The 22486-nt window shown below is 34.2% G+C and overlaps 1 protein-coding gene across 1 annotated transcript in view; it reads left to right on the top strand.

Moving 5' to 3' along the window:
• The window catches only part of LOC128861788 (SCY1-like protein 2), a 157082-nt gene extending 142999 nt beyond the window's left edge, over positions 1-14083 (top strand). The window contains exons 16-18 of the mRNA XM_054100167.1: positions 2285-2514; positions 3201-3269; positions 13856-14083. Of these exons, the coding sequence (XP_053956142.1) occupies positions 2285-2514; positions 3201-3269; positions 13856-14083 (527 nt within the window). The remainder of the gene's footprint in view (positions 1-2284; positions 2515-3200; positions 3270-13855) is intronic.
• The last annotated feature ends 8403 nt before the right edge of the window (positions 14084-22486 follow it).

The raw sequence follows: 22486 nt of genomic DNA, 5'->3' as shown, positions 1-22486 counted from the left end.
TTTGAAAATCATTTATTTTTTCAAGGAATGTCAATCTTAACTCTCTTTTTTCCTATCTTAAGGATAGCTATTTTAAAGTCACTTTTTCTATGGATATTTATTTAGATAAGGATTTTTCCTTTTCCACTTTTTTTAGCCTCCGGTAAGGCTGGCACGTAGTACCACCGTTTTGCTTTATGCTACTAAGGGACCAAAAATCGAATTTTAAGGGCTAATTATACTGCTCGGGCGCCACTTAAGCTTTTACGAAATGAAAAAGCTAAAAAAAATTTGTTTAAAGTCTTTACGACCGACTTTATTCGAGTTATTCTTAAAACTGCCACTAAATTTACAAATTTCTTACTTTATATTTACTATTATGGTAACCCATTATTCAATAATAAAAGGTTTGCTCAGTAAGCAGCTTTCTCATTCCCCCTTCACAAATCGGCTCCCTTAGCAAGACACTGGGTTGCTAACTATAGAAATTTTTGCAAAAGTGGAAGAAAAGTAAAATTTGTAGGAAAAACATTTCGTTTTCAAAAGGGTGTATAAGCACTTGCTCGGTATGTGAATAACCAAAACGATGTGGAAAACATACTGACATACAGCTTAAATCGGGATACCATAAAGCATATTTTTGGGGCAACGAGAAAGATGGACGCTTTGACAATTTGAATCCGATGCCTTTCAAATACAGGTTCGGGGAGTACTTACTAGGTTACAGGTTAAAGGTACATAAGTACAAAAAAGAGGCCATTTAACAATATGTAATTAATCGCAGCCTACTGATGGCAGATGGAGAGAGGTTATGAGGAGTTTTTTCATGGCAGAAATACACTCGGAGGTGTGCCATTGCCTGTCGAGGAGCCTCCGATATTATTATAAACAACATTTTCTATCATTTGGTGTTTCATGCCCGGGCTAGTTTGTCAAGTAGTTAGGAATGTAAGAATAATGTCGACTTGGGGGTCAAAACTAGAAACTTACGTGGACGTGAGTATGCTCACAGCTTGTTCTTAGTCAACTCAATTTATGATGAGTTCGCTTCTCCTCTGAAAGGCTTTCATTAGGGCCATAATGCTTAGGTAATATAATAGGTAAAATTAGCAAAACTTCCCAACTTCGTGATCAGTTTCCAATTTGAAAATTCATTCACAAAATATCAATCTGGGTTTAACTTAATAACCTTTTTTTAATATCATTTCTGGGAATTTCCGTTTGTATCATTTATAATTTAAGTAAAAAGGAAACATTTTTTGCTACCATTTTTATTCAAAGGTATTCAATTTTTCCACTTTTTTCGCCCTTCTTAAATGCGACCTTTTGTAAGGGAGTGTCAAAACTCTAATGTCACAAGTGAGCAAACATGCATTTATTGCAAATATTGATTTCGCAAGAATTACCAAATTGAGGTAAACAAAAGTGTCAAATAATAATTATTGCGAAATTTATATAAAAGAGTTTAAACTTAAATTAGGTGAAATGAAAAAGTTGCATATCAGCATAAAATGAATAAAATGAATTTAATAATTTTGTTTACTTTAATAAATGGAGTTTATAATTTTGTTTGTGTTAACTTATATTTTTATAATACTTGCCATTTAGAAAATACAGACCATTTTATATTAATATGCTCATAGAATGATCTTAACGATTCAGAAGCGTTAACTTATTTTATTGTGGCAGAACAAAAATAAACAATTCAACATTTAGCTACAAAGAAGAAATACTTCGATCGATTGATTCTTTTTTGATGTAACAGCAAGAATTAATGATTTTTAACCATATTTTTGAACATAACCGCGCCCTCTTTAGAGACTCCTTTAAATTATATTAAAATCTTTCCGAATAGCTAAGCTTTGAAATGCAAAAACCCCTCGCAAGCTGGAGCATTAATTTTTTTTCTTGCGCTATTGTTTAAATGGCGGAATAAAAGTCCAGGGTATTCCATTTAATTACAATTTTTTTTTTTTACATCAAACTGTACTCGTCTTCTGTTATAACTTTAGCTTCTTCCAACTGTACTCGTGTTCCGTTATTAGAGATAGGCGCGTACGCCATAGTCGACTGTTGTTTCGCGAAGTTAATGCATTACCTACGTATTTCAGGGCTTAACTTTGGTTAGGGACTTTGATGTGTCGAGTATTACTACTAACAGAAGTGAACAAAGTTAAACCTCTATCCATATATGTATACATATTTACAGATATGTGTACCACATATGTACCATATTTTGCGCAGCCATCAGCGGGCGATATGTTGATTCGAATATTTTTAATTTTTGCAGCTCGTTTATTTACAGGTTCAGGCATGCTGGGAGGTTCGTGGTTCGGTTGCTCGCTATCATCGCCCGATAGTAACTTCCCGCGTGTTGCTAATGCATTCCCCAACTGGCGTCTCTCGGATAACACTTTGATGAAACCGAAAACACGCATAGCGCCATCGTATGCATCCTCTCCTGGTAGAATGCCAGGCTCTGGACTGCCAACACGCCGACACTCGAGCATTGGACCAAAGGAACGACGTGGTACTGTAAGTAGCCGCCTTCCTTGCACCACATCCAACTCCAATTCATCTTACAGCGTCTACATTTGTATGCGCGCTCGCTGATTTATATTTTTTGACCCTGTTCATTGAATTCAGTTTGTTTTCTATTGATTCGTTTTTCTATTTTGTTTGGTGAATCCATTGCAAAGATGCTTAATGAGTTTAAAATTTTTGTTTTGACTAAGTATGTAGTTATAGGTTGGGCGGGGTTACCCTGTGCTACTTTTATTGTGATTAATAAAAAAAAAATTGTTCATATACATATGTATACTGTTTGTAGTGAAATTTTACTTTCTCAAAACAAGTAAATTTATACATATACCTGCATAAATAGTTCGTCCATTTAGTGAATTCAAAAAAAAAAAAAAAAACGATATACATTCTATGCAAACGCTTTACTATCGCATAGCTCCATAAATTGTTCATATTAAAACTATTTTTTTATTTTTGAAGCAGCTTATACGCAGACATTATTTAGTTAGTTAGAAGCTACTTTTTATTGTTTCTTAAAAAAAAAACGAAAAGAAGAAAACTAAATTTATCATCAGTATTGAAATTCGGAAATATTTTTCTCATTTACTTACTACTTAATATTTCACCACATAACAACTACATATACGATATGGTAATTGGTAAATGGTAAATGCCCTCTACACTTCCTTCTCGAATAGACGTATGGTTTTGGTGCACGCGGTAGTTCCGGATCGAGGTTTTCGGTATCCTCTTCGTCGGCCTATGTTGTAAGTCTAAAAAACGTCTCAACAATTTTTGCCATTGAAATCACTCTTCAGGTCTTTTGTGCGAGGGCGTTGCGCTGTTCGCATATACGAATATTCGCATAAATAACTGTAACTAACCAACATTGCTGCTTTGTTTTTGTAATGTGTGAACTACTAAACAAATGTGTATCTTGTTCGTTTCATACCATTAATGAAAGCTCATACTCGCCTTCGCACGCTCGTCAAATGATAAAAAGTTACATTCTCCTACATTTAGTACATCTTAACCGTTTTCGTACAAATAACTCGAAGGAAGCCTTTATCTTTCTAATTTTAATAAAATCAAAACGTACTATATTAACTGTTCATGGAAGTTATCTTATTTCCTATGACGGATGAAGTGGTTAGTGTAGAGGTGGTATGGGTGGCTTGAAACTGTTTAAAGTTAGTTTTGAAACCTTTTAATAAAAAAATGTCAATCCTATAATATTATATACACCTATACCGACAGTTACAGTAACCGCTTCATAATTATATATTCTTATTTCAATTCTAATTTATTGTTTATTTATTTACGATTCCCGTTTGTTGGTATTCGAAACCTCACACACACAATATAATTTCAAATAAACTGTTTTCGTTGGAATGTAATTGTAATTAAATGTTTTCGCATGCAGATTTTTTATAAGGCAAGGTTAACAAATAAATAAACAAATAAATGAAAAGTGTAGAAATTTGTTAGTATACATATCTGGGAGTGGTTTGATAAGTCTTAGAAATCTATTCTATAATAGTCACATTTTCGCTCAATGTGATTCGTTCAACGTTTCTCCACTTTTTAGTGTCCACCTAATTATAAGATACGCTCAAAAAATGCTTCTCGTTCATAGGTGACCTCTTAAAGCAACCTTCGTATTCGTAGATTTTTAGCTGCCTATGAGTGAGCTAAAGTAGTCATTACTCTTGCACTCTAGACTCTTGTATCAAGAGAAGAGGCTGTTTGGAGCCACTTTGTATTTTTGTCTATGTAAACGTGATTCAAACCTGGTGCATTTGATGATTCGAGTCAATCATGTTTTAGTCTTCTTATTTGTTGACACCCACAATTGCCACAAATTGTGGGCGCATTCATCCCTAACTTTTGCTCAAAATTTACACAGAAGTGGTTTAATATACAAAGCCTATTATTTTATTCCCGGCCGCCGTAGACGAATGGGTTGGTGCGTGACTCCCATTCGAGAGGTTTGAATCCCCGTGCATGAAACAGCAAAATGATAGAAAAAGTTTTTTTCTAATAGCGGTCGCCCCTCGGCAGGCAATGGTAAGCCTACGAGTGTATTTCTGCCATTGAAAAAGATCCTCAAAAAAACCATTTGCCGTTCGGAGTCGGCTCTAAAATTTTAGGCCCCTCCATTTGTGGAACAACATCGAGATGCACACCACAAATAGGAGGAGGAGCTCTGCCAATCACTTAACACAAGTGTACGCGCCAATTATATATATATATTTTTTTTACTTCATTCATTTCAATCTTTAAAACAATTTCCATAATGCATATTTAGAGTTGTTTAGAACTTCTGTTTTCCCCCTTCAACCGTCTCAAAACGCTTTCCGCGAAGTGGTAGCTTGAGGCATGCGAACAGGAAAAAGACAAGTGGGACCATATAAAGTGAAAACGGAGCTTTTTTTTTAGTCGAATAGTCATAGTCGTATAATTAGTCGATTTCGGGGCATGTACAAAAGTATAGACCTCATTGTAGGGAGTAGGAAATGTTAGGCTGCATTCGCTATTTGATAAACTATAATTTTGATAACTGAAATTATATTTGACAAATGCTTAACCTTATCTATGAGTTGTAACTTTTAAATACAGTAGGTTCTGTTTTTATGCGGCTTTTTTTTATGCGGTTTTGAAATAGTGCCTTTTTTTTTTAAATTAAAAAATGCATGTCGACCTATCGGGAATTGTACATATAAACAAGATTCTAAACCAGCTAAGCAAAAACTTATCACAGATTACATCAGAAATGCTAACCCTACAAGTATGGAACCGCCTGCAAACCCATCTAGATCAGACGTGTACATTTCCTCAAGTTACGAAAGTGATTTTACGCCAAATCCTAAACGAATGCGCAACATGTGGGTATTGTCTGATTCTATTTCTGACGTAAATTTATTTTTCGATTCTGACGTTTCTTAAATAAAGATATAATTTTCAAAAATACAATATTTTGTTTATGCGATTTTATTTAATTATTTCAGATTCATGCGGTCTGAGGAACGTATCTATAGGTATAAGATGGGACTAGTGCCCTTTTTTTACGCGATTTTATTACATTATTTCAGATATATGCGGTTCTTAGCACTTTTGAAACGTATCTATAGTTTTACTATAGAACTGGTAGCTTTTTTTATGCTGTTTCTTGCGGAACGTATATACCGCATAAAAACAGAATCTACTGTATTTAATGTTGTACATGACTTAATTCCGTTCTACCGGCCAAACACGAGCATATTTTTGTATTTATATACATAAATACATAACTGTTTTTATTTATTTCATGTGAGCGTCAGTGTATTTTTTATTTCGCCGTGGTGTTTTCAAATTTGCATGCCGATTCATAAAATTCCTTATTTTAATGTTATACTCGTGCATCTGAATAACTGCAACCGTCACAACTACTCAGAGATCAAAATCGTAAACGTTCAATATCTACTTAATGTACGTGTCTTGGTTACATACACATACATACATATTTGCAGCTATCTTTATAGGCGTGCAAATGTTTTTCGATTTCGCATTAAATCTGAGTGTTCCGCAGCGTGAGCTTTTCTCAATTACTCAGTTAATTACGTAAATACATCAAGTTTCCTATGTGATTATCTCAGTGGGCATAATTTCATTATTTCATATGTGTGATTTAATGTTCGTTTTGGTTTTGTATTGATTTTCGTATTATTTTCAATCTCTAAGCAAATTCTCTACCAATGTATTCATTCCATTGTTTATCCAACCATATTTTTTATTTCATTTACTTTCGGTTAGTTGGAAATTATCGCAGCTTGTACGGAGCATGATCGTGAGTACACGTTTTCGCTTTGACTTGACAACGCGTGATGTACAAATCATTTATTTACCCACTGTTTTACACACACAAAAGTATATAAATATATATCTACAAGTACAACTATGTATTTCATTTTTTACACACAAATATAAACAAATGCATTCAACTGTCCTTTGCCTACTCTAAAATGGTAACTATACACCTCTGCTTTTTGTACACTGCCGGTACACTATACATACCTGATAGTGGAGTTCGAATATGCTTACTAGCGAGTTACTCGAGAGAAATTTAGCAGGCTGAATTGAGCAATAGCTGCTAGCGAATATTGGTCAGCTGTTCCTCACTGTTTGCAAATATTATTATTTTTTCGATTATTTCGCTCTATTCGCAAGCACAGATTCGAAATCATGAGCGTAAAATAAGCATTTACGTATTCTACTACAAGTATCGATTTTTCAATAAATATTTTCTTTACTCCCAATAAACGTTTTGTTCTATCTCAAGTTGAGGGGAATTTGATAACTAACCATTTTCTCAAATCTTCAGCTTTAGTTCTCAATTCCATCTAAACTTACCGTTGATAAACGTTCTCCAACTAAAAGGCACAATTTGAATATGCTTAGTTCTCAAATTGAAGAGTCCTCAACTCCATCTCAAGCACAAATGGAACGGAATGGAACCCATTGCTCTTATATTAGTTTGGGAAAAAATAAATGTATTACTTCCTCGGCAGATGGCTGTAGTGATCGATATCTCGTAAAGTACCAATGGAACAATTTAAGGTTTATGCTCGTTGTCAAGGTGACATTTCACACTAAAAACATTCGCTTGCTGTTTTTTTTTTGACGTGATAACGTCTTATAATTCGATTTAGCCGGCTGCACGCACGAACAAATGTGTCGTTATCTTGCCCAATCATCGTTATCTTGCTCAATCGTCGTTATCGTGCTCAATCGTCGTTATCTTGCTCATGGTCGTTACCTTGCTTGAACTGCAAGCGAAAGCGCAGAATGAACGACAAAGAGCTCAATCGGCCCCCGCATTCGGCAACGTTCGATATCTGGCTCTCTCCTACTTGAGTGAGCATTAGGGCATTCGAATAAAAATTATTATTATTCGAGAGGTATTCGTAATTCGAATAATATTTATTCGAATTTTTTATTCGTTTATTCGAATAATGCTATTCGAATACCTTACTATTCGAAAAGAAGATTTTAAGGCTCCATATTTATCGTTTGAGAGAAAACCATTATTTCGATCCGTTACTGAGAGTGTTAAAACCGATGCGGACATAGAAAATATGAAATCATATTTCTCCATACAATTTATATGGGAAATTGAAAAGTGCGGTGCGGGCCACCCTAATATTAATATTAAGGCGTCTAAACACAAGAATTGTTACGAGGGAAAACCAAATATTTTTTTAGAAACGCTCTGATGTTTTTATGCACATTTAGTTATGCACATACATATAAGTATGTATACCTGTCGATGTTTTATCAAGAACAATACCAAAGAAATCTTATCATATTAGCTAATTGAAACATGAAGCGGTCAAATCAAAAAATCACAATGTTCAAAAATCGAGAAAAACTGTTTAGCACCATGAGAAGGGCCAATGTAATTTTTATATTTTTAAAAGCATTTTCTCCCTGATATAAATGAATATATAGTGAGGTATTCGAATAGTAAGGTATTCGAATAATGAACTATTCGAATTATTTGAAACGAATAGTATTATTCGTTTTATTCGAATAATGTTTATTCGAATATTATTCGAAAATAGTCCCACTCCTAGTGAGCATACATAGGTATGTATTCAAGAATGATAGAAAGAGGATTGCGCCCATCAGAGCGTACGTGGCGTCACGTTTGCTGAGTTGTGCAGTATTGCCAACCATTTACTCTTCGCAATAAATTTAGTGCTTTTTTATACCCAAAATGCAAAAATTTTTAAGTTTCGTGTTTGTTTCTTTTTTTTTAATTTAAAGCTACCGAAACTTTAAGCTAAAAAACAAACTATATTATTAAACAAAAAAAGGTTAAAAAAGGTCACTCTGAGAAGATTTTAGTGCTAATGAAAATTTTTTTACTCTTATAAAATTTGATAATTTGAAAGTGCAAATTTAATTGTTGGCTCCATTTAAGGTTATGCAAAAATATTAAATGCCCCTCTCTCAACTCTTCTTAAGATTGAAAACCTTTTTACACATTTTAAAAAGCCTTTGAATTTATTGAATACGAATTAAAATCATAGAGGTGTAATCGTTTCTTCCAGTCATCAATCCTTAGTGAGACATAGGACATTAAGAGTTATTCATTGTAAAAATAAACAAGAAAATACCAGAAAATACTAAAGAAACCATACTGACATTTTTACAAAAAGAGTACCTTACCTAGTTACATAACTTCAAATATAGCAAAAAAGTCGTTCCCTTAACAAAAGAGTCTCGCTTAACAAAAAAACCTCATAAATTAAGTTGAACATAAGCATAACACATTTATTTAAAAAAACGCACATTTTAAAGACAATTTGTCACGCATACAAAGTTCTTTAAGTGATTCAATAAAAATGTGTTGGGTTATTTTCTTTGAATGGGCATTTTAGTGCGTTTTTATATCCAAAGCTAGGCAACACTGCAGCAGCGAGAAAGAGATTTGACTGCCGAAAGCAGAAGAACACCAACAACACCTGCAATCGCGGGCAATGCCCCCAGATGTTAAAAAAAAGTAAAGCTAAATAAAACTGAGTGAATTATTTAAATAATTATTAAAAAATGTATATTTTACAAAATTATAAACATGACATTTTAATTAGAACAGCTAGAAAAATGTCATGAAGAAAGAACTAAAACTCCGAGACTAAATAATAAAAAAAAAATGCTAAATCAAGTTACGAAAATAGTAATCTGGCCATACTGGAGCTAAAATCACGTAACTAGTTGTCAAATTCGCTGAGCGCAAAGTAACGGGACCACGATAGGCGCCATCTCATTATTCTTTCCATCATGGTATGTATTTGTATTTGCATATGCCTTCTTCCTGTGTGCATGGTAATGAACCATTTCTCTGTTGAGAATAGGACGATGAGAGGAAAAGTAGGAAATATGAAAGGGAGTGTTTCGAGTGTAATGTGTCTTGAAAAAGGCAAATCGCTGATGTTGCCTCTTAGTGTTGTTGACTTATTAACGTCTGATTCACAATCGAAATTGAACATATCTTTCATGAATTTGATAAATGCTTCGTCATTTTTCACGTTTGTGTAAATGTAACTTGACCTATTCCATTGCGATTCCATTTACCTCCTTCTCTATATCCATACAAAATATCTATCAAACAAATAAAATTAAAATTTTGTTTTGAAAATTGCAACCATTACATCAGTATTTTCTTATGACGTATTTTCTTAAACTATCGTCAGTAAACCGACTTTACAGACAACCTCTTTTTTGTTTGTTTCATTCAGTTGTGAGTTACAGGGTGTTAACAATGGAAGGCAACAAAGAAAAAATTCGGTAACAGTTTTTCTTTGATAAAAGCGAAAATGCAAGCCAGGTCAATGAAGTAGTGAATAGTGTTTATGGTGCCGATACCATAACAGCTAATTACATGCAATTTTGGTTTCGTCGATTTCGTTCAGGCATTTTTGACCGGAATGTTAGTAGTCGTATCATCGCTCAAGAGTTAAAGATCGGCCATAAAACAGTTTTAAATCATTTGCGCAAAATAAAAAATGAAAATAATATATTTCTTTTGCCCCAAGCTAATATTAAGTATTAAGTATTGCCAATGATACGAAAAAAATACCAAATTATGATAACAAATTAATGTTTGTTAGTGAATATGGTATTATGATTCACGTAAAAAATGGATTATTAAATTTGCATTCATACCTATGTATGTGCATGCAGCGTTCAAATTTAAAACCAATTTACTTAACGATAAATTAATAATATTTTGAAAACAACATGTGTTGCATATATTTATAGTGTATTCAATTTAACTACATGTAAAAAATTATATTTACATTCAACCTTTTTATACTGGAAGTAAAAATAAATAAATTCGGGGAATTCATGTCAAAATTATTACGCATACATAAATATCATAGAATGCGCCAGGATATCGTTATATTTCAAGTGCGCGGTCAACATGCGAATCAAATTTCATAAAAACCACTACAGTTTCTTGTTTGCTAAAAGTTTTGAAGTGATAAACATAAAAAGCGGAATTCATTCAATAGTGCAATACCTAATTAGAAGATACAAGCCGCCTAAGTCAGTGAACGGAACTTAATGATGACGAAGATTGGTCGATTTTAAGAGGGGGGAGGTTAGAAAGTCACTTTGCATCAGACGTGAAACTTAATAAAAGGTTAAAGGAATATACTAATAAAAAGGTTTACGATGATACAGTTCAAAATGTGTTCAAGAAAGATAACGGGCAAACTGCGCGAAAGAAGCGATTTATTAGAGCGCTCGAAAGAAATTTGCCTCAAGGTATAGACTTTGGGAAAATGGTAAACATAACCAAATCATTTCCTTTTGCACTTATTCTATTCTTTTAAGGTAGTACACACTCATGTAAGCAAATATAACTTAAATGGGCAGAATGGTCAGTGTTATGACTGCAGAAAGCCCAATACTGAATTTGAGTTGAAGAATATAAAGGCTAATTATAAGCATGGAGATGGTTTTATAATAGTGTAGGGCTGTGCTTCAAGTGCAGATGTTGGAAAGAGTGCTTAATAGAATGCCTTCTGGATATCTTCTCCATCTTGATTGGCGCGATAACCGCTTATGTCGAGTTTAACAAAGCGCGCCAGGCGTTTCTTTCTCGCGCTAACTGGCGTGAGTTGGAGCCAAGCCCTTCTTCACCTGATCTTCCTCTGCTACCACCAGCTGGGACCGCATCGAATACTTTCAGAGCCGGGGCGTTTGTATCCACTCGGACGACATGATCCAGCCAACGTAGCCGCTGGATCTTTATTTTCTGTACAAAGGTCCAAAATCTTCCGCAGAATCTTTCTCTCAAACACTCCAAGGGACGCCTCATCGAATGTTGTCATCATCTAAGCTTCTGCGCCACACATTAAAACGGGTATGATGAGAGTCTTGTAGAGTGTTAGTTTTGTTCGTCGAGAGAGGACTTTATTACTCAATTGCCTACTTTGTCCGCAGTTGGCCTTACAGGGTAAGAGAAATTTTCCGTTGAATTTTAAGACTTACGTTATTATCGATTAATGCCGGATCCCAAATAAATGAAGTCTCTTACAGCCTTGAAATCATATCTGTTAGCAGTGACGTGCGCCGACCGATAAGCGAGTGTGCCGACTGTTTGTGAGCTGTTTGAAGACAGGAGGTACTTCGTTTTGTCCTCGTTCACTACCAAACCCATTCGCTTTACTTCTTTATCCAGATGGAAAAATGGTCCCATATGTAGAAGTTCACGCAAGTGGAGAAAGTCATTGCTTGTTATTCACTTGGGAGTGGCCAGGAAGATTCTTCTGCATATGGTCCAAGCAGCTCACAACTTCGGGCTAGCGCAACAATCCTCTGCGAAGCTTCCGACCACCCGTTCGATAGCGCGCTAATGTGAGAAGGCAAAGCAATCCAGCAAAGCTGTTTGAGCGCTGGGTTTGAGACCCACCCAATAAAAACGAAAACGAGGCCTTCTGGATATGCCAAAAGGATAAATGAGAGTATGCCTTCTGGATAAATTGCAACAGCCAAATATGCGTAAAGCGAAGTTAAATAGCCGAACCCTTGGGTATATAGCACAATATTGCTTTCTATCAGAAAACAATCAGTTTATCTACCAATGCCCTAACCTACTTTAAACACCCGTTGAATTGTCTGATATCAATAAATCGGGTTTGACCAGAAAACTAAGAAATAAAGTTTTTCGCAACACAAACGAGCTGAAAGAAGCTGTGAAACCCGAATGGACGTTTGAATGGTGAAATACCGAAAGGGAGATGTGGGCATAGTGGCAATTAATTGTATTCGGTTCAATAAAAACGTATTTTTTATTTTTAGTTTTTAATTACATTAATATTTAGTTTAAAATTAGGATTAAATTAGATTTAAAGAAAAATGTATGTGATGCGAATTAGTACAACGCGTCTGTACTCGCCGGCGATTCGATCAAACTCTGTTTGTTCAATTACGTTTTTATATTGTCCTCTTATTGTTAGGGTTGCCATCGGGTCGTCCGTTCAGTCTGGTTGCCACAGGAGATTTGTAAAATATTTTAAGGGCACTCAATTTTGTACGCTTCTTCGTTTGAACATGAATTCCTGATTTAGTTAATTTTTTTTCTCAGTCTAAAATTGTGGAATGTAAATTCCATTTACTTATGTGGATAAATGGGGTAGACTCTAAATAAATAAAAACATGCTTTTTTCGAAATTTAATTAATTTACAGGTGTATCTACCAGCCATCTTACTTATTTTCATGTTGAAAATTAGTCATTTTCAAGCAATAGGGATGCCAGTATTTTGTCAAATCCTTCTTAACACCTACTAAAATTGATAACAGACATTTGAGAAAATGTTTGGAAAATATTTAGTTTCAAATGATAAGCAATGCTGAATGTCAAATTGAGAACTGGGATTTTTTCAAAGGTTTGAGAATATTTTTTCAGGTACAGCGTACCTACAATACATGCATAGGTATATACATATATTACCTATACATATCCACTATCGTTTGTTGATTTCTTGTTCGTTTTGCGTTGAGCTGTTCTTGCGAAATGCATACATATAAAGAAATACCTACCACTACTTACTTCACCAAATTACTTTTATAAACAATCATATCGCTAAAAGTATATACCTACATACATATATTTATATGCGTTTATTTATTGCTAACATAATGACTACTGTTTAAACGTTTACTGTTTTGCTTCCGTTTTAAAATTTCGTTTGTGACATTGTGTTTTATGTACTTAAAATGTTCTTTTGTGTAATTGGTTGTTCAATTCGTTGCCTAAATGGTTCGTTAATTTTTATTATTGTTCAACAGTTTCAATAATACGCATTAACCATCACATTTTAATGCAAAAATTTTATTACTACAAAATTTTATTACTCAAATGAAAAAATAACATTGCTCTACAATAAGGCGGCTTTACTAAGTAATAAAATTTAACAAAATTTAATAATATTTCATTATTAAAATAAAATTTATAATTGGAAAAACTATCGGATTGCTAATGAAAATTAAATTTGTAATTAATTATATGAATTAGTGTTGCCAATTTCAATTTATATGTATTAACTGTTTATATAAATTAAATATATATGTATATATTTCTTATTGTAATCAACTCACCAATTATTCAGTACGCGTATAAACGCACACATATTCTTCTTCAAAATTCGCACAAGAAACACCGACACACACACATGTATGTATATGGCAATACACATATACATATATGTATGTACATATTTATGACATTAGCATTTGTATGCTATGAAGAGACTTCATTATCTTTCAAAGAAATCTCCTTTATTATCCTCCAACAAACAGGGTGGATCAAAGCCGAATACATCGAGCAGTTTACCATTTTTATTATCATCCAGCATGCCATCGATCCGTTCCAGACTTACTTCTACTATACACACATCGAGACCATTGGGATCTGGCTCTGGGATTCTACAACAACTTGGCAGCGGAATGGTAAGACAAATAACTACTTCTGTATCAGGCAATGCAAGTCCGGTGCAACATTTAATGGTTAATGGACAACGTACCTAAGTACGTCCGAAAGTGTCCGTCACTCAATATCACATTCAGTCAGTAATGAAGAATTGAACAAGCGAAGCCTTTTGGCGTTAGCAAGATATGAAGATTTGCAAACGGCTTAAACGCAAATATGCATTAAATCATATCGGCTGTGCTTTGTAACTAAATGCTCAATGAAAGCAAAACAAATTTTTTAATTTACACACATATACATATAATATAATATATAATAGTGTTTAACGAAAAAATCTTTTTTAAATAATTGAAAAAAAAAAACACGTAGTAAAACCAGAGAATGTTAATGCAATGAGAAGGAGCAAATGTTAAATGAGCTTTTTTCGAGTTCTAATTTGTAGATTCATAATAAGGTAATTTCAAATTCAACTTTGCTCACGAGTGGGGAATTGCAGATATTTACCACGCGATTGACGCGAGTGGAGGGTTTCTATATTTACTTACCACGCTAGGACAGCAATTCAGATTTTTTCTGCGTTTACCAAACTACTGAGGAAGTTCATAAGATTTTTCGGCACACTACTAAGGAAATCGTGCCCACAGCGAAGCGAATAAATTTGCGATTAAGAAGATCGCGCGGCAGTTAATTTGTGGTGCAGAAGCTAAAGTCGGCGGAATTATTCGTTTTGTTTTTTGGGACGTATTTAATTCAGGTTCAAGTCCTGAAGTCATTTTTTTTTTTTCTTGCACATTTTTTTTTTTACAATTCAAACCAGGAAAGTTTGGTAAAATTGTTGAGTTTATTTTAATTAAAATTTCTTTAAAATACTTTTTTTTTGTATTTCATAAATGGAAATTTCTTTTCGGTATAAAATAGTTCATACTGGATATGACCTGATTTTTATATAAGTCAATCAAAACAGAAAATATGTACATATGTCTGTAATCTCTTTCATCAAATCCAAACTATATTGATGAGAAAATATCATTCTAATATCCGTCCAGAAAGCCAAACGCGCATACACGCATACATATGCATATAATTACGCATACAAACTTTCAACTAACGCAGAATATGTGCGTATAAAACTCTGAATCGAATAAATGAGTGATTTTGAAAAGTTCATTAGTAATTATAGATTAGCGCAATCGTGTAAGACGTGTTGTGTATGCGGTACATAGCCTCATGTTTGACTCAGGCTCAAATCCTGTACCCACTTCTCTTTGTTCGATATTTTTATTTCATTTTTTATATTTGGTTCAATTAGAATTGATTTAAAATAGTGTATTCAGGTTTTTCTAATACCTGTTATTTAGAAATTTTTCTATATAACATTATTCATTTGAATTGATTTATATGTAAACAGCCATAAAGTCAATCATATGAATATGCATTCCTACATACATATATTTAATCTCTTCAGTCAAATCTGAACTACTTACATACACATATTGATGAGAAAATATTCTAATATCCATCCAGGAAGCCTAACGCGCATACTCACATATGTGTATAAATATATGTACAAACTACCACCATTCTAACAAACCCAGAACACAAGCTTCTGCGCACACTTGACACAGGGCATGTAAAGAACAACAACCATTCGCTGTGGCCGCCTACTCCTTACCCTTCAGGAAAATACGGTATATCTACAATACATATGCGGTTGTTCACACACGATTCGCTAAAAAGGAATCCGCGCGCATTCAAAGGCACAGCATTGTGCCGAAAATTATGAATTATGAAGCGAAAACAAAACTGCCCCATAATATACTTAGATACCTTTTTAGACCTTTTTTATGAAGTGTAATTTATTATTTGGTATATGAATACTTATATTAATGTCGAGTGTTAAGTGTTACAGCTTTGAAATAAAAAGTACATATTGATTGAAAAATTTTGGTTACAAATTTTGAGACATCGGTCTCTTTTGTTATGAACAATACTGCACATCAACACAACTCGCAGAAGCTTCAGTGATTTCTTCAATATTAAATGTTTGGCACTTTGTGCTTCAAGGGAAGGCTGAATGTCTGCACAGTAGCCTACAAAAAAACCGCACTCTTATTTTACAGTAAGTTTATTTCTTTGCTGCTAATATGCATATGCTTTTGTGCACTTTTTATCAATCGGAGAACCACATACGTAAAGGAATATGTTAACTTTATATTATATACCACGCGAGAACTAAAAATAATGGTTTAGAAATTTTCCCTAGTATCGAAATGTCCTGGCCAGAACTTTTTCATATACTACTTGTCGTTTTTTTGTGCCTATTACTGTAGCTTTTGCGAACACTTGACTCACAGCAGCTGCGGCTGTCGAGCAGTTGGAACACATATTTACATACATAGAAGCGTGCATACATATATACGGCCACTCGACATCACAAAAATTCAAGACTTACAAAATATTGGCAAATAATTTCAATTCGACGCGAAATATTCCAATATTGACTATTTTCGGATGGTCGCGAAAATTGGCATATGGGCGGCTCGTTTTATGAATGAAATTGAAATATGAGCTCGAACTTATGAATGAAGTTTTTTGTTTTTGATCTAAATTGTTCAGCGCCGTCGCTGATAGAATCAGGGCCGCTGCGACTGCGTCTACGAATGTATTTTGTTTTTGTAGTCGCTAGGCTTAGATTTTAGCTTTGGGCGACATGCGCATGTGAAGTATGTGTTTTTGTTGTGTTCTAGAACATTTTAGAATGTGTGGTGGCAAAGCGGCCATCGCGTTGTGCTTGCTGTTGCTTTTGCGTCTATCAAAATATTGTGTTTTTGTAAGTACAATATTAGGAATGTCGACTGGTGAAAGACAAAAGTACACGGAAGCAAGAAGGGAGCGCTGTGCTCGCGCATACTATATGCGTGAATGCATGAACGTGCATGGATGTAGTAACATATGAATACAATTATTTTGTAGGAAGTTTAGAAGGCAAGTAGGTATACTCGTATATGTGTGTATATATGCTTGGGCATAAAGTGGGTATATATACATACATAGAGCAGAATTGTTTTTGCACTTGTTAGGAAGAAACTCGTTCACTAGTGCGTATGTGTATTTGATTTCTTGTAAAAATGTGATGTGCTGTGACATGTGTACATACATAAGTCAAGGTTATTTGGGCATACTTGCATATGTGATATGATGTTCTTGCGCTTGTGCATTATTGTTTTTCATATACAAATGTACATACATACATATGTATGTAAATGCTGTCGAATACATAAACTATAAATTGACATACAATATAAAATAAGTGTTGATTTATCTTAAGCCATTCTTTTTTTTCTGAATGCAAATACCTCCTATTGACATGTACATACATATTATGTACTTATGTATATTATCATATACCATCATTTATTTACATATAAAGTATACGTTCATTTTTGAATGTATGTAATGAAAAACTTCATGAATTACTTTCAGAACTTTATTAAAATTTATTCGCGTCGCGCGCATGCACAAAACCTTTTGTTCACAGGCGCAGAAATAAACGCTCTGCGTATTTATCCTCCCCACGTGACTCGCCATCAATTCTCGGTGGAAATTTTTTTTTTTCGTTTTTAATTTTTATTTTTTTAATGTAATCGTAAAAAAATTTGTAATACATTTTATGTATCCGCTTATCATTTCAAAAGTAACAAAATGGTAAAAAAATAAGCAGTCGAAGAAATAAACGCACCGCCTATTTTTCCTCGCCACATGTTAGACTCGAGTTCAATTCCCGGTGCAAACTTTTTTTTATAAATTTTATTTTTTAAAATCGTTTTTTTTTTTTTAATGTAATTGAAAAAAAAAATTATCTAATAAATTTTACGTATTCGCTTATTATTTCAAAAATACGAAAATAGTACAAATTTAATTGGTTTAATTTGGTTTAATGTTGTGTGTTGAGGTGAAAGATATGTGGTGTTTCTAATTTTTGTGTGGGCAAAAGTCAGTGAGGTGTCTATAAACTCGGTGTGCTAAATGACCTTATTACAAATCTTTCAAATCTCAATTGTACTAAAAAAAGCTCACAGTAACATTTGCACCTTCTCATTGCATTAACATTCTCTGGTATGGGTGTCTGCGATTTGTCTTAAAAATACGAAACTTCACGTAGCCAGACAGAAGATAGTCGAGCTACAGGAAATTGCACGCATACCTACATGGAAAACGAACTTTCTTAGAGTCGAAAAGAATTGTATTTTAGATTTTTAACTACTTCTCTACCGGATAAAGCGCTATCACATTCTTGAAAAAAAATTGATTTGCCACTTTATCTCTTCATATTGACAATCAGATGTTTGATATGCGTTTTAATAACACGGGACACATCCGGTTAACATTTTGATCTTCTAGCTATTGTTACAAACCCAATTTGTAATCCATATATAAGTACATACACCAAACTCTTTTTCACACGGAAGATACGTTACTGAGAAAAGTTTGCAAAAAAATTTTGTAAAAAATACATGCCACAGAAGTCTAGTTCACAAGAGTCAAATACAATAGATGTACGACGCCATATAAAAGAATTATAAATCTTGGGTGATAAATTTTGCACCACGTTGTACTTAACACTACTGGAAAATGCAAATTTACCACTATTGGTAAAAAATTATGCTCCTAAAAAATATAAAATAGTATCGCCCAAAACATGGAATTTATACAATTTCACTTCGTGTTTTTACACCAACGATAACGAAGGGTTAGCAACATAAAGAGTTTTCCAATAACAGGTGTTACTTTGAATAGCCCTCTATTCCGGTAGATGTCACTTTTGAAGCTGTGAGTTTTTGATATTTGACAAGTAGAAATTACGCCATTAATAAAAATGGAACGATACACGCTTAAACAACGCATTAAAATTATTATCACCATAACTGTTTTCTTGTCTGGCAAACCTTGGTAAATCTATTATCCTTGGTAACACACTTGTTGCTCTCACAAATGAACTGCACACAAATCAGTAGTTCGGCGTTCGTGTAAGTTACGTCAACTACCCATTCCAATAACTCAACACACTCCCTACCCATTAATTGGGAACAATAATTTAATGAACCCAAATGTCAACAAACTGCATTTTCTTTATTTAACAATATTTCGCAATAGTAGCAATTTAATGTCAACAAACTGCATTTTCAACATTTAACAATATTTCGCAATAGTAGCAATTTAATGAACTCAAATGTCAATAAACTGCAAAGTTCGACAAACTGTTTTTTTTTACAAATAATTCTCAAATGTCAATAAACTGCAAAGTTTGACAAACTGTTTTTTTTTTCACTTAACAATATTTCCGCAATAATAACAATTTAATAAATTATTATTTTTTTTGCAATACTTATTTCAACAGACGTCAGCTGAACTTCTAAATAATATTTTAGCTTATAAGTATTACATTTTGTAACTTTAGCTTCAGTTTTAACTGGGCTCTAGAACAGGTTGGATTCATTTTGTAAAATGGACTGATAAATAAAAGTAATTTTTTTTGCTTACGGAACCCTCGGACTCGTTAGTGGCGCAGTCGACGTAAAAGAACCTAATATCGGAAAAATAAGTGATTATCCTGAAGGACACTATTAAATCCGGCAACACAAAAAAAAAAAAAAAGGACAAAATATCCTTGCGAAAAAGTGAAAAGTGACATTAAAAGTCAAAAGACTTCATTTAAATAATTTTTTCAGACTTCATTTAAATAACCTTTTCAACGTCTAAAGACAATATAGCACCAAAGAGCTATAACGAAAAAGGGAGCTAAAACCCACAAAATAAAAACAAAAAAAAAAAAAAAAACGTTACATTGTGAAGTGTCTAAAGACAATATTTTTACAAAGAAAAAACAAATCATTACAAAAATGTCCACACAACAAAGCACCAATAACTCACCAGCACCAGCCGTACTATCTGGATCTGACTTGATGAAGGAAGCTGCCCGGATCAAAGAATTCCATGGTACGAAAGACTATGATCTATCATCTTTTATAAGAGAAGTGGAGCTGATATTGCCATTATTCCAAGAGAATGCCATCCTACAGCAGTTTTTATTCGAGAGGTACATTAGAAATAAGATCCAAGGACCGGCTCTACAAGTGGTAAGGGCCCTAGGACCAGAATCAACATGGGAAAGAATAAAGGAAGAGCTAATAAAAAACTTTGGCATCAAGGAAGGGTATCACAACCTTTACCATCAGGCGATTAATATAAAAAACTACAATAATGTAAGCGAATATTTTAAAAATCTTAAAAATATATTAGACAAATTAAATACTAAATATGAATTTGACATCAATAAACCCATAGAGTTTTCACCTCCTACAAACGAATCAATTGTACTAAAAACATTTTTGAACGGTATACATCCAAATTTGGCTAGCATTATTTATAGTAGGAATATATCCACCCTTAGGGAAGCTTACTACGTCTTGGAAGAAACAGGGATACTAAGACAATATAACAATAGGTTTCAGAAATACACATATAATACACATCAGCGATTCCAACAACAGGGAAACCATAACGAAAACGGACAGAACAAGACATACCAACAGAAACAAACTTTTACACACCAATCACCCCAAAATTCACATAATAGTCCTTCTCAAGTTCGTCAAAATAACAATCTTGCTCAATTTCGACAAACTTTCTTTAACACAAATAATTCTCAGCAATCAAGACGAACCCAATACTCGAACAGAACTCTTGGACATAATAATAATGGGCCTACCCCAATGGAAGTAGACCACATCGAGAATAATAATACAGGAGAGGTAAATTTTCAGTGTCAAGCCAAAAGATTCATTTACCGATAGTAGAATTAAGTATAGGAAACACGAACATTAAATGTTTACTTGATACAGGATCAACGACCTCATTGCTTAACGGAAAATTATTACCAACATTCGAAAGGACAAAACTAGAAAAACCCATATTCTTTAATACAATAAATGGTAAATTTTGTATTGACGAGGAAATTATCACACCCCTTCCTAGGGAATTTAAAGAAGACAATCTTATGTGCTGGAAATTAACCAACTTTAATGGTAAAAATTTCGATGCTTTAATAGGACAGAATATATTGAAAGCTTTTTCAGCAATCATAAACCTTGAGGAAGACTTCTTACAAATAAACGGCAATAAAATTAAATTTATAGATTCTTGTCCATACAATTTATAGGACTATGAATAAGTTCGTGCGGTTTTTTTCGAAATTTGAAACTTTATTGACGTAAAATGGTTACAAATTTAATATTCAAAATATTGTCCATCGCTTACTACTACTTTTTCCCATCTTTCTGGCAATTCACGGATTCCCTTTGTGAAAAATTCGGTCGGTTTTGCCGCAATCCACGAATCGATCCATTTTTTGACTTCATCGTAATTACGGAAGTGCTGGTCAGCCAGGCCATGTTGCATCGATCGGAAGAGATAGTAATCGGATGGCGCAAGGTCTGGACTATACGGCGGGTGGGGTAGGACATCCCATTTGAGCGTTTCTAAGTATGTTTTGACCACTTGTGCAACATGTGGCCGAGCATTGTCATGTTGCAAAATAACTTTGTCGTGTCTATCGGCGTATTGCGGCCGTTTTTCTCGCAGTGCTCGGCTCAAACGCATCAATTGTCGTCGGTAGACATCCCCCGTAATCGTTTCATTCGGTTTCAGTAGCTCATAATACACAACACCCAGCTGGTCCCACCAGATACACAGCATAACCTTCAGGCCATGAATATTCTGCGCCGACGTCGATGTTGAAGCATGGCCAGGGTATCCATACGTTGCCCGACGTTTTGGATTGTCGTAATGGACCCACTTTTCATCGCCAGTCACAATTCGATGCAAAAAACCCTTTCTTTTGTGCCGTTGAAGCAGTTGTTCGCATGCCATAAAACGGCGTTCAACGTCTCTTGGCTTCAATTCATACGGCACCCAATGGCCTACCTTTCGGATCATTCCCATGGCTTTTAAACGTTTGGAAATGGTTGATTGATCAACTCCCAAAGTTTTTGCAACCTCTTCTTGCGTTGGAGCCGGATCTTGATCGAGCAATTCCTCCAATTCGGTATCCATGAACTTTGGCGGCGCACCCTCGCGTTCTTCGTCTTCCAAGCCAAAATCACCACTTTTAAAGCGTGCAAACCACTTCTGGCACGTTCGCTCAGATAGAGCATGCTCACCATAAACTTCCACCAAGATACGATGACTTTCGGCTGCTTTTTTCTTCATATTAAAATAATGAAGAAGAATTCCCCGCAAAAACACATTATTTGGCACGAAATTCGACATTTTCAAGTGTGGTAAAAATATTGTTGTTTACGCTTCAAATAAAAAACTTATACTGACGTTTGTGCCTTACGACAGTAGCTCTCCAATGAATGTTTGGAAATGTGGATCGATGGAATAATAATCAAGTTACGCCATCTGTTGTAAAACCGCACGAACTTATTCATAGTCCTATA

Source organism: Anastrepha ludens, chromosome 4 (genome assembly GCF_028408465.1).
Source record: "Anastrepha ludens isolate Willacy chromosome 4, idAnaLude1.1, whole genome shotgun sequence".
Classification (NCBI taxonomy): Eukaryota; Metazoa; Arthropoda; class Insecta; order Diptera; family Tephritidae; genus Anastrepha; species Anastrepha ludens.
Note: the sequence above shows the minus strand (reverse complement) of the source record. Positions and strands in the feature narration are given on the sequence as shown.